Source organism: Xiphophorus couchianus, chromosome 16, assembly GCF_001444195.1.
Source record: "Xiphophorus couchianus chromosome 16, X_couchianus-1.0, whole genome shotgun sequence".
In the NCBI taxonomy this organism is placed as follows: domain Eukaryota; kingdom Metazoa; phylum Chordata; class Actinopteri; order Cyprinodontiformes; family Poeciliidae; genus Xiphophorus; species Xiphophorus couchianus.
Genome location: NC_040243.1, coordinates 2,729,518 through 2,742,044, shown reverse-complemented (window position 1 = coordinate 2,742,044; position 12,527 = coordinate 2,729,518). Strand labels below are relative to the sequence as shown.

General features: G+C 39.4%; 1 protein-coding gene across 2 annotated transcripts; it reads right to left on the bottom strand.

Moving 5' to 3' along the window:
- Positions 1-3,540: 3,540 nt before the first annotated feature.
- Positions 3,541-12,128, bottom strand: syngr1a (synaptogyrin 1a). 2 transcript variants are annotated; one of them, XM_028042735.1, is made up of 4 exons: positions 11,753-12,128; positions 8,750-8,987; positions 8,524-8,669; positions 3,541-4,151 (listed from the first exon to the last, which is right to left on the bottom strand). In XM_028042735.1, the coding sequence occupies exons 1-4, from the start codon at positions 11,852-11,854 to the stop codon at positions 4,032-4,034; spliced, it is 606 nt and encodes a 201-aa protein (XP_027898536.1). In that variant the 5' UTR covers positions 11,855-12,128; the 3' UTR covers positions 3,541-4,031. The 2 variants fall into 2 exon arrangements, with proteins under 2 accessions (XP_027898536.1, XP_027898535.1); XM_028042734.1 differs by lacking the exon at positions 3,541-4,151 and adding an exon at positions 7,066-7,602 and having other exon boundaries at positions 11,753-12,116.
- Between the last annotated feature and the right edge of the window lie 399 nt (positions 12,129-12,527).

Here is a 12,527-nt window from a genome sequence, read left to right as displayed (position 1 = left end):
AATGTAGGCGGGTTTGGAAAGTTATGAGAAATTTTTCATCTTTCTGATTCAGATTCAATCTTCCTAGCATTTCCATCCAGTTGTGATGCAAATGTTTTAAAATCTCACAGAAAAATAAAATGCGAATTAGGCGCATTTACTTCCAGTGGTTTGAAACAAATCAATCAGGCCACGAAAAGTGTAGCTTCATCAGATGTTGACATTACGGATAGCTGTGAAAAAACATGCAGTACGATGTAGACGTTTTTCTGAGCTTCATGCCTCTGGTAAGGCAAAAACCCAGCAGTGGATGAGAGACGTCCCACCCAGAGTCTGTGACGTCAAAATCTACTTTCAGGCATCCTACATGTTTTAGACTCTGGTAGTAACAACCTTTTCAGCAGGTCAATGTTCTTCTTATGCCTTCTAATGAGCCATCATTGGAGCCGGTTGTGTTAAATCAGGGAGAGAACTAAAACATGCAGGACAACGGCCCTCGAGGACCGACTTTGATGTAATCACAAATCAAACAGATACATGTATCTCAACTTAAGTTATGAACATGGACATGGATTACCTGGATGTGTTATAAAAGGTCTCTGGGTTTTGTAATTGAGCTGGAGACGGGAACTACAAGCAGCAGCTAAAGTTTTGAAATCAGGGAACATCAAATTGAAGCAATCTGGAATCTGCAAGACTCTCTGGGTGAGGAAGGCTGCCCTCTTTCTGTCAGCCCTTGCATAGCAAGATGCATTTAGGTCAGATGGGATTGTTCATTATTACAAATGGGAACATTTGCTACTCTGCAAATGTGTTTCCATCTCCCTTTTTTATGTTTAATTCTTTTTTGCAAACCCCAAAAACCACCTCAAGCAAACATAAAAATTCTTTTGAAAAATGTATGTTTATTAAAATTTTGCCATTTACATTAACATTTTTTAATGCGATACTTCAAAGGCTCTGACGTGTCCCAGAAATTTTAACTTTACTATCATAACAACCATCCTTTAGCCTGGTAAAAACCAACTCCTTGTTCTACACGTCGTTTCATGCAGAGAGTCTCAGCTATTGAGAAATAATTGTTTAAACTCTGTTGAATTCTACCCAGTCGCTGACGTTTGGTCGTGGTCGGTAAGGTAATTTTATTTATCTAACACATTTTCAGCAAGGCAATTCAAAGTGCTTTACATGTATTAGAAGGAAATACAAACAAAATAATAAACCAAAGGAAAGAGCAAAAGAAGAAAAGGTAAAAAACTACATAGTTCCCCATGTTTAAGAATAAGTGGTCCTTAATATATAACGTAATGCACCAGTTCGACGCTATGAAACTTACCAGAAATTGCCTGCGTTGTAAACAGCCATTCTGCATTGTGAAGAGAGAAATGCCGAGCCAAACAAGATGGCCGTTCATGTCAATTCAGTGTTTGGAAGTATGACCAACACGGACTGGTTTTGTTCACTTGTCTTTGCTGAAAAAAGTGCAGAAAAACGTAATCATACACAAATTTTCCTTCTGTTTGCTGATTGGTTAGGTTAAAAATTCTACTGGAGACAATCCAGTTCAATGGGAGAAAGCCGGAACTGAACATGAAGAGAAATTAGAATCAAAATCAAATCTTGAATCGATGAGTTACAGGAAAATTAAATGTTATCCCCATTTCATGTGTCTAATAATGTCTTCTGTCTTTTTTCATTAGTAAAACAACAAACAACCAGAATGTAAACAGTCTGCGTCGGCAGCGACTCACTCACATTCCTACTGCTTTTAGGAAAACCTTTCCTGCTGAGTCATCAAGTTCAGCCTAGAGCCCATCAAGGAGATCAGGTGAATCATGCAGCTGACAGACATCCTCACCTACTGCAGGTATGTTTGTCAAATAAATAACCTGAACTCAGATGGAGGGTTCATAACTGCTGCTGACCTGCAGTAGCTCCCTCTGCTACCCGCTAGCTCTTATTTAAAGGTTTGGAACAGGATGAAGAACACAATGAGGTGCAAACCTGACGGAAACCTCAGCTTGCTTTATATAGATGATAAATTAAACAATAAACCTTAGCTATGGTTGCTGAATCTGCCATTGCCACAAAGAATCCTCAATGGCCACCATCTTCTCCTTCTGATCAACACCAATGCTACGTTAATATCAGATCTGATTTTTTTGCTGAAATCCAATAATTCTTTTGTTCAAACTACTAATTAAATACAACTGGAATGAGACTTTTGTGCTAAATACCCAAAGCGACCCAGACACAGCAGCGCAGTGTTTACGGAATAACGCAAGCTGCCATCTGCGAATCAAAGTTAAAGTTGTTGAGCAATTGAAGTTGACAAAAGAAGCTTAGAAAAAGACATTAACAGCAACGGCCTTTTGTGGAGCATTGGCTGCAACTTCTAAAATAAGCTAAAATAAGAATTATGAGTCGTTGTTTATCAGATTTATTATCTCTGGCTATAAAACATGGCATGATCCTTCAGACTGCAGATGGTTTGTAAAGAGTTAAATTCTGATTTATTTCCGCGCATCAAAGTGGCACAAATCAGTTTTTTTTAAAAGTCAATTATAGGTCACATACGTGGAAAAAATTTTTTTATTTAGGTCGCTTTTGCCTTCTGTGTGAACGCAGCGTAACTGATTGAAACTTTGTGCTGGTCCTCACTTAACACGAATACAGAGTTTCAGAAATGCACGACCTCTGAACCCCAACGCTGTTTCCTGCAGTCGAGTCAGGTCAAAGTTTACATTTAATTCCCATGTCTTTATTTATTTCAAACAGGCAAGAAAAAGAAAAAACTGAAAAAAATTATAAGACTAAATGTCATTCCAAGTGACATGCAATTTTACACAATTTGATTTCCTGCTTCTGTCATACACATTTACATAAAACCGTTAAAATCCTCCCACATTAAATGATGCTTCCGTCTTACATTTTCATCATTGTATGTACAATTATTTACATATTAAAATCAATAATAGCATTTTTGTTATTTGAGACACCCATCCTATACAACATAATATCCAATAAGCTCGTTATTGGATATAAGTTACAGTTCTTTAAACTGATTCACATTTGTCCTCATCATTTAATCTATTCCATAAATCTACCCACAGACTCATCTGCAAAAACTCCTTTTGGTTGTTCTTGTATATTGAGGAAGTTTATGTTTTCTTACTTTGAATATACAGTAAATTGTACAATTTTGAATTTCAAAAATATTGGATTTGTATGTTCCTAATATGACATTTGATAGTATTCTGTTTTCTTATGTTTGTTTTGTATGTATTGCCCCAAACGTCCACACAATGACTCAAATACGGAACAATGAGAGTATTTTTTAAAATCTTACTCAGTTTTGTAGCCTGGAGGCTTTAACTGGGTCAATTTATAGTCTGACTCTGAGTCACAGAATAATAAGTCCATAAATAGGTGCAGATCCAGCATTCCTCCTCTTAACCCTGCAGGTCGCAGCACGTTCAGGGAAACGATGAGTAAACAATAAATCTGCTTTACTGTACCGACCACACACTGAGCACTTGTAAGACTGACACACACACCTCATAATTTAACAGCAGTTTATTTTAACAGAATACAGCACCATAAGATACAAAGGAGTCACTGACCAGCAGGAGGCGCTGTGCCTCACAGCAATTCGGTTATACAAAGAAGATGCTCCAAACATTTCAACACATTATTATTTCAAGGTTCTTCAAAGCAAAACAAAACCCTAATTTTCTAAAAGAAAACTAACATTTTCCACCTAAGAGGTCAATAATGTCCATTGTTTATTGATCTCACACGGCCACATGTGGTGTAAAATACCTGCAGATTTACACTTTTATAAGAACAAACTTAAAGACCAGAACTTTAACTGTTCTGGGTTTTGATTGGCTGTGGAGACAGAAGCCACGCCTTCAAGCTGAGTGACATCGTCAAACTAAACAGTTTATGTCTCGTTCCTAAACGCATCAGGACTACATTTCCTGAATTTCACATTAATTCCCTCCAAAATGTAAGCCCCGCCTCTACATCAGAATGTGGGCGGGGCTTTACTAGTATGTGGGCGGAGCCTCCACCTGCTCCTGTAGCTCTGGATCAACGTAGTCCTGGTTGAAGATGGCGGTGTCTGCTCCCTGTTTGAACCTGAGGACGGCCAGCAGAGACTGGAGCGCCTGCAGACACAGAGCGACACGGGGTCAGGTATGAACAACTCAGAGGAAACACGGAAAGAAAACATGTCAGAAAAACAGACAGATTGTTAAAAGGTCTGAAAATGTTAATAGCATGTCCGTAATTAGTAATGAACATTTGAGAAACAACACAAGACACAGCATGTTTTACTGTCACATGCTAACAGTTAGACATTGTTAAGGAAAAATGATTATTTTTAGTGCTTAATACAGTTAATCTTACAGCATGTGTAAAAGTTATATTCAATACTCTTATTTGGAACAGGTTTTGTCTGAGATGCGGGATGGGGCCTCCCGCTGTCACACAGAGCCATAAAATTAGCATTCCGATGGGGCAGAAGTACGGGAGTTTGGGGGAAGAGACTTCAGAGGTATCTGCGAAATCTCATCTCAGGACCTTTCGGCGCCAGGGATCCGCCCGTACCAGACAGGGATTAGCACTAAGTGGTCCGCCCTTTTGCTTAGACAAAAACCAGACGGCCCTCCAATCTTTGCCGTAAATCAGGGAGGTTCTTAAGTTTCTCTGAGTCCCTACGGGAGTTTCTAATTGGTCGAAGAACGGAACGCCTTAATTGAATATATTAAATTGAAGAAACACCCACTCAGTATAAAATTTCGTGTCAACGCTAAAAATCCAGAGAGCGGCCACTATTTTTTTGCTTTTTGCATGGGCTCTCTCCAAAGACGAGTCTTTGCCTTTTTGTCTGTCTTTGTTTTGTGTTTGTTTGTCTCCCCTTGTCTGTCTTTATTTTATGAGAAAAATGCATATCTCTGTTCCTCTGCAGCTTTGTTGTTGATTGCTTTGTATGAGATTAAACTCTGTGATCTGTGACGTCAACGCGCTTTGTTGTTGTTTTCACTTTAGAGCACGCCGCCACTCGCTGAGGATCCCGGGAAAATTAAAGAGGAAAGAGCCAAACGTTTTGTCCAAAGTTAACGTTAAATTATCCTCTTTTTTTACAACATGTTAGCATGTTTTACTGTTAAGAAAACATGCTAACATGTAATACATGCTAGGACAGAATAAAATGATTGAACATTAAAAAGGAGTAATATTATGACCAAAACATCATAGCATGAACATGTAGCATGCTCACATGTCTGAGCATGCAGGAGGTGAAGGATGTTAACATGTTAGGAAGAACATTTAAAAAGGCATAAAAGGACATTAAAGGGGCAGCATTATGTATTTTACAGGCATTTTGTGCCATTTTACGGCAGTCAAGTAACCATTAAATTCAGTTGTCAAAAATGTTGTATATATCAAATATGTCTTAAAAGAAATTTGGCTTTGTAATTTAACTCCTTAAAATTGGGCCTCTGTCTCTTTAAAAAGTCCTGTTCTTTCTGTAACTCATCACAACATGGCTTTTTTGTTAACTCTTCAACAACGTTTTTACCAGCGTTGCTCTGAGAAGTGACTCCTATAAGGAGCTCAGCAGATGCACGGTTCTACCAGGTGTTTGCTAATTGCTCCTGGCTAGTCTGGAGGAGCTGATTAGGAGAAGGCTGCTCTGTGAGACGGAAGCTCTTGGAAACTGCAGCCCTGAGGAGGAGATGAGCCTTGAAGGCGGGGCTAAGTCCAGCCAGGCGTTTTGCACAGCTGAATGGTTGTCATGGAGATTAAATGATTTATCAAACATACATCAAAGAATGAAGGCAACACTCCAGATATATTTTTGATGAGGGAATAGCATTATAACATCATGTAAAGCTCAAAAAAGGTCACATTTACATAATGCAGCCCCTTTCATGAAGACCTGAAACATATCAGAAAAACATGAAGCAAATTAATAAGGTTAAAAGCAACACAGACGCTGTTAGCATGTCACAGACAACATGTTACAGGTGTGGCTTACTCTCACAGCTGATCAGAACATGGCAGCACTTCCTGTTGGCCCCAGGAGGAAGGTCATGAGTGGAACCAGAAGCAGGGTTTATAATTTAGGTCATGTGGATCATGAAACATCTTCATACCAGCAACAAATACGACACGAGTGTTTTAACACAGATGATGTATGCGATGCAATAACAATGACAGCATGAAAAAAAATCAAAAAATGAGAGGAACCGCTGCCATAGAGGTAAAGAGTTTAGAGTGAAAATAGTAAAAGATGATTTGAAATGAAAGGAACGTTTTAATAACCACTAAAAGTAGAGGAGAAAATTAAGGCTGAGCCATTAACGTGTTATATTTTATCAATTAATTGCATAGATTTTAAATCGTTAATGTTTTTAACTCAATTCCTCAGATTTTTTGTTTTACCGGTCCGCCGGTAAATCTGATGCAGAAAGCGACATCCACGAACAACAGAAATGGAAGATAAAACCGCTTCTCTTGGCCCACTGTGGCTTAATTTTTGCTTCAAAAAACAATCTGATGGGTCGCTGGAAAAGACTATTGTTGTGTTCAAGTTGTGCTAAGAGGTGCTAGCCTATCAACGAAGCTATTCAAGCATCTTAATGCTAAACATGTAGTAGCAGCACAGACTTTCTAGACATTTCTAAAGAAGCTCTATAAATGATCAGGAGCTCCTGAAACACTGGGAAGCTGAACTTTGCTCCAATCTAGTAGTTGAAGAACCTGAATAATGGATAAATATCTTTACTATTGAGCTCAGATGTCTATTTATTCAATCATTTAGCAGAAGTAATGAGTTTTGAATTAAAATTGTTGCTCATGTCGTCAAAATATATGGCTTTCGAATAAAATGCCGTTATTGTGATTAACTAATTAATAAAAGGACCTCTAGAAGCTGGATGGATGAGGTCCTGATGGCACAGAGCAGCAGGAGGAAGAACAAACTCAGGTAAAATGATGGTAAAACAGTGACACCTAGCGGTGGTTGGAAAATAAAACCTTAAAATGAGTAACAAGTGTCGCAGACAGCAGGAAAAAGCTTCAACTGTTCAGCGGTTTAATCATTATTTCACAACAGAACTTACATGACAGAATCATATCAGCAACATTTTACAGATGGTGAAGGTCTGAACCTGCTTCCAACATTAGTTGCCATGGTGACCGAGACAGGTTGATGAAGCTGAGCTTACCTGTCTCTGTCACCATGAAGTTCCTGCTGCGTAGTTCAAACCTCAGGTCTAACTATTTATTAACATGCATTGTTTTAAAGGCCAGCAGGGGGCGACAGTCTGCAGTTAAACTCAGCATCCTGCTTTACATTCGGAGTCCACACCTCATCATTCTGTTACCACGGCAACAGTAAGGCACTGTGTGTGACAGAAATTTAAACCGACCAATCAGAGTTCAGACTGAGTTGAGGAACTGAACGGGGGAGGATGCTTGGCCGTGATTGGCTGAGAGAAAGAACGGTGAGGCTTTGTTTCAAGAGAGAGGAGGCGTGAAGAGTTTATTGTATTCTTCTTCGTACGAGACTCTCTTCAGACGCTCCAACGACATTAACGTGACGCCTCCCTGCAGGCACATGGAAGAACGACAAGAAACAACACGAAACATGTAGCAACGAGAAACATGGAACAAGAAACCGCATGGAAGAACGTGAAAACAAAACGTAGCAACATAAAACATCACGTAATACCAAGAAACAATGCAGATCAACAAAACAACAAGAAACAACACGGAACAGGAAAATACATGTAGCAACAAGAAACAACGACAAGCAAAGAGAAGCAAAGTGCAACAAGAAACAGCATGAGAACAAAGTAAAGGAACATAAAACAACACACAACACCAAGAAACACAAAACAGCAAGAAGCACGAAAAAAGAAACATAGAACAAGGAACATGGAACGACGCGAGAACAAAACATAGCAACATAAAGCAACAGGTAACACCAAGAAACACGTAACATAAAGTAACACAAGTCATAGAACAACATAGAAGATGGAACAGCAACACAGACAGATAAAACACAGATTAGCAGCACAAAACGAAAGAAAATCAAAAACAGAAAAATAACATGGAACATCAACAAAGAGCAACAATATGAAGAGCCAATGACACCAACACATGGGAGAGCAACACAGAATAGAGAAAAGTAACATGGAACAACATCATATCGACAGGACGTCATCAGAAACATCAGACGAAAAAACCAAACAAAAGGCAACATGATAACAAACAAGAAAACAAGGAAAAGGAAAAGAATCAGTTCAAACATTTGATCTAAATAATCAATTCATGAATGAAAACATGAATAAAGCTGAAGACTCAGACGGTCCTGCAGATACTTGATGTTGATTATCACCCACACATTAATGAACGGACAGAACCACAGTAATGGATCGTAATAGTTAGCTGGTACCGGCATGGTGGAGCTAGTATTACCACTATCTGACCAGCAGGTGGCGGCAGACAGACTGTTCTGCTACGTACCCAGGTGAAGATGGAGAAGAAGCAGAAGATGATGGTAGCCCTGGCGGCGTCGGCGCCTTCGTTCAAAGGGTTGTCTTCAGGATTGGAAAACTGCCACTGGTTGGCCAGGAAGCAGAAACCCACAAACCAGATGAGAGACCAGAAAGCTGCGGGAAAACACGCATGATGCATTTAGAAATGAACACAGAGGCATTCAGGCTCTAAAACCGGCCAGGTGGAGTCTCACCCGACACCCCAATGTCCAACATGACGGCCTTCTTCCTGTCCTTCACCCCGCTTATCTGAGGGAAATAAACATCCAGCGCCAGGAAACCGGCGCTGCAGAGGAAACCCAGCGTTCCCATGGCAATGGCGTAGTTACAGGCGTTCTGGTTGCGGTTGAAGATGCAGTACTCCTCCACCTCATCAGGACGGTTGACGTAACCTTCGTTGGCGACACATCCCAGGATCACGATGGAGAAGAGCTGCGGGAAGGGAGGAGGCGGTTTGGTACGGTACCATTCCAGAACCAGAACTCCCAAATTAAATGGACGACTTACCTCCTCAGGGTCTGCTGAGGAGGAATTTATTTGATTCAGGTGTAGAGGAAAATGGCTGGGGATTGAAACCTCTGGTCTACGGTGGTCTGATGGCAGCAAGGCTAGAGAACCTTAATGTCGATTTTTCCTTAAAGCTGCAATATGTAACTTTTATAAAACAAATAATCCGTGAAAAGACCTCCTCGAACCACTATTGCCATCTGAAGAAATGCACCACTCCGGTCAGAAACAACCAATTAGAACAAGGGGGCGGGTCTTAGTGCTGCCAATCAATGCTGGTAAATGTACAAATGGCAGAGAAACAACTTAACATTCCAGGAAAACCAAAACGGTTTTCTGGATGAATGGAAATGGCTAGTTAGATAGCATCTGCTAGCTAACTAGCTAATGCTAACTATCATGAAAACGGCTAGATAACTAACTAGCAATAGCATTCATGGCAGGATGTATTATGGTGAACTAGCTGTAGCATAGCAAAGACCATAGGACAGAGTGAGAGTGATTGACAGCGCTAAGACCCTCCTCCTGGCTCTGATTGGCTGTTTCTGACTGACTGGTGTGTTTCTGTAGTTAGTACTGGGAGCACTGGGAGAAGGCAGATGATTTTTTAATGTGGTCGTTCATTCTACTAATCAAACGCAACAGCAACCAGACAATCAGACTGAAGCAACCAACATTCACAGAATAACATTAACGGCACACAGCAGCGCATTGTTTACGGAAATAAAAGTGGATCTGCTGTGCATGGATCCATTTTAAAGTTTATTCAGCAGTGAGAGCTGACAGTATCTTCACAAAATCATAACAGGACAAAGGAAGATAAGAAAAAGAAACACAACTAACAGCAACCACCTTTAATGGAGCATCAACTGCAGCTTCTGTAGAGAAGTCTGTTTGGATGTGGAGTCAGATGTAAGAGTGGTGGGATTTTTTAAAAATAATTTCGTAATTCTAATTTTTTTCAGCCATTGTTTAGATTCATTCTGGCTGGTGCAGAATTATGATGCTTGTCTCACATCAATGATGTAAAAGTTGGATTAAGTGCAACAAGATCGTTCTGACTGCAGACACTTTGAAAACAATCGGATATGCTTTCAATTTGGTTCCACATCTGGAAATGGCACAAATCAGATTTTTGGGGGACTGAAAAGATTTGAATTGGGTCAAATTCGTCTGTGAATGTAGCCTAAGAGATGTTACTTTTTAATACAAATATAAAGTCCTAATATTACAAGAATAAAGTCTTAACATTAGCAGAAAGACAACAGAGCTTCTTCTTCTCCTGTTATATTTCCAGACTCCTGATGTGATCATGTGACCTCAGTCATGTTTTCTCTAAATGTAGCGCTCAGAGTCACATGACTCCATCTTTTCAACAAAATCAGATCATTCTTCATCAATGATCTGATTGGTAGTTTCCAACCTGAATCCTTCTCAAAGAACCAGTTTATCCAAATATTCCAGCATCCGATCAAAGTTCTGCTGCGTCTGGTGGTTACCAGAACCGGTCTGGTCCATCGAACCAGAGAGTCTGAGACAACGAGCTTTTGTTCTAAAAGTCTTGTGCTGAGCCTCAGGAATGTTAAAGCTGGTCTCATGACTGAGTCACACTGAGGCTGCAGGAAACTGACCAGCTAACAGAACCAGAGAACGGACCTGCAGTCAGCTCTGCAGAACCACAACAATCATCCAATCCTGCTGGTTCTGCAGAGGTAATTTACACAACCAGAACTGGTACCAAAACTAGCAAAATACAAGAGGAAACATGAAAAACATCTTATTATTGCAATATGATATATTGATATAAAAACAATTACAACATGTTAAAAATTACTGTAAATATGGATGCATTTCACCATAAATATGGATATAGGAAATATTAAATAATTTTATTTTCAAGTTAACATGAATAGTAGTTTACTGGATGATGCTGCTGCTGCAAGAGGGATGAGAGTAATAAGTTTATACTTCTACCTACTAGAAGGTTGAACGTGTAAATATACTTTAGTGTTGTTCTCTTTTTCTTGTTTGATTTTAGTTTATTTGTGTATAACTGTGTGTTTTTTATCACACTATATGTTCAGTAAACTCAACTCAACCATAAAAAATATGTTTTTTCAATTTGTTAATCTAGGTTTTTAAATTAATTTTTCTATAATTTAAAGACTCTTAAATATTTACATTTCACAAAAAGACATAATTTAAGTTATTAATCCATCCTGATATTTCCCTGTTTTTACTCCAATTAGCAGTGATTGTTAAATCTGGTATGAACAGATTATTAGGTAAATATCTTATTAGGTAAAGTGTTATTATCATTGTTACCATTATATTACTTGAAAATGGTCTCAAAACAACAATATTATTGTTTATTACAATAAATTCTGGGACAAATTATCAACCAGCAAAATTAAAATTAGAAGGTTATTTATCTGAAAGAGATAACTAGTTGGTCTTAGAATCAATCCATCCATCCATCCATCCATCCATCCATCCATCCATCCATCCATCCATCCGCTGATGTTCTGCAGTCCACACTTGTTTACAGATGTTCAGAAACTCTTAGCTTTAGTTTGAACGTTGATGCAAACCGACCAATCAGAGCTTGACCTCCCATACCTGACCAATGAAATCCCAGGACTAGCTGCTCAGTAAACCTGGGAACCAAACCAAACCATCGTGAGCCTCACCCAGCAGAGGATCCTGATGACAGTCTGAGGCTGCCTGATGAAGGTCAGGGGATCGAAGGCGCCGCCGGCCTTCCCTGCTCCGTACGCCTGGAACCCGTCCATCCACGCTGCCTGCTGACCCCAGACCAGCTCACAGCGGTTCCTTCCTCCTAGAGTCTGTTCTGAGAGGCTTGTCCCAGTTCACTGCATCGGTTTGGACCAGTTTACCCAGTTGGTCAGGATTTATCTCCTAACTGGTTGTGCTTTCTTCTTTCCCTTGTCTGCTGTTATAAACTGCTCAGTAATCTGCTCTAATCCTCCTCATCTCCCTCCAGGGCTTTACTTCCCTCAGTACCGTCTGACAGGCTGAGGACTCCAACCAGCTCCACCAATCACACAGGAACAGGCATCATGGGTTCAGGTTGTGGGTACAATCAGACTGAAGGAGGCGGAGTTAACACAACTCAGAGCATGCATTCATTTTACTTTTCTTTTTTTATTAGAAGTTTGTCATATTTTCATATGTAAATGTTGATATTTGTAAATGGTTCTGCTGTTCTTGTCTGGTTCCTCTTGAAAAAGAGATTTTAGATCTTTCTTGGCAGTTTTTTATTTTTAGATATTTAATGTTTAGTTTTACTTTTTCAGCGTTTCTTCTCTTATTACTATTTGTTACTTAAATTAGAAATAATTTAGGCAATGTTAAATGTCCTAAACAAGAGTTTTACAGTGCAGTGGCCTGCACTGTAAAACATGTCATAAATTAGAGAACAAAATTAAAGACACATTTTTTACA

Coding starts and splice junctions, on each gene's coding strand:
- syngr1a (XM_028042735.1), bottom strand. CDS start 11,854: ATGGACGGGTTCCAGGCGTACGGAGCAGGGAAGGCCGGCGGCGCCTTC. Junction 8,670..8,749: donor GTTGGACATTGGGGTGTCGG/GTGAGACTCCAC, acceptor GTTTTCCCGCAG/CTTTCTGGTCTCTCATCTGG. Junction 4,152..8,523: donor TCTTCTCCATCTTCACCTGG/GTACGTAGCAGA, acceptor CTGTGTCTGCAG/GCGCTCCAGTCTCTGCTGGC.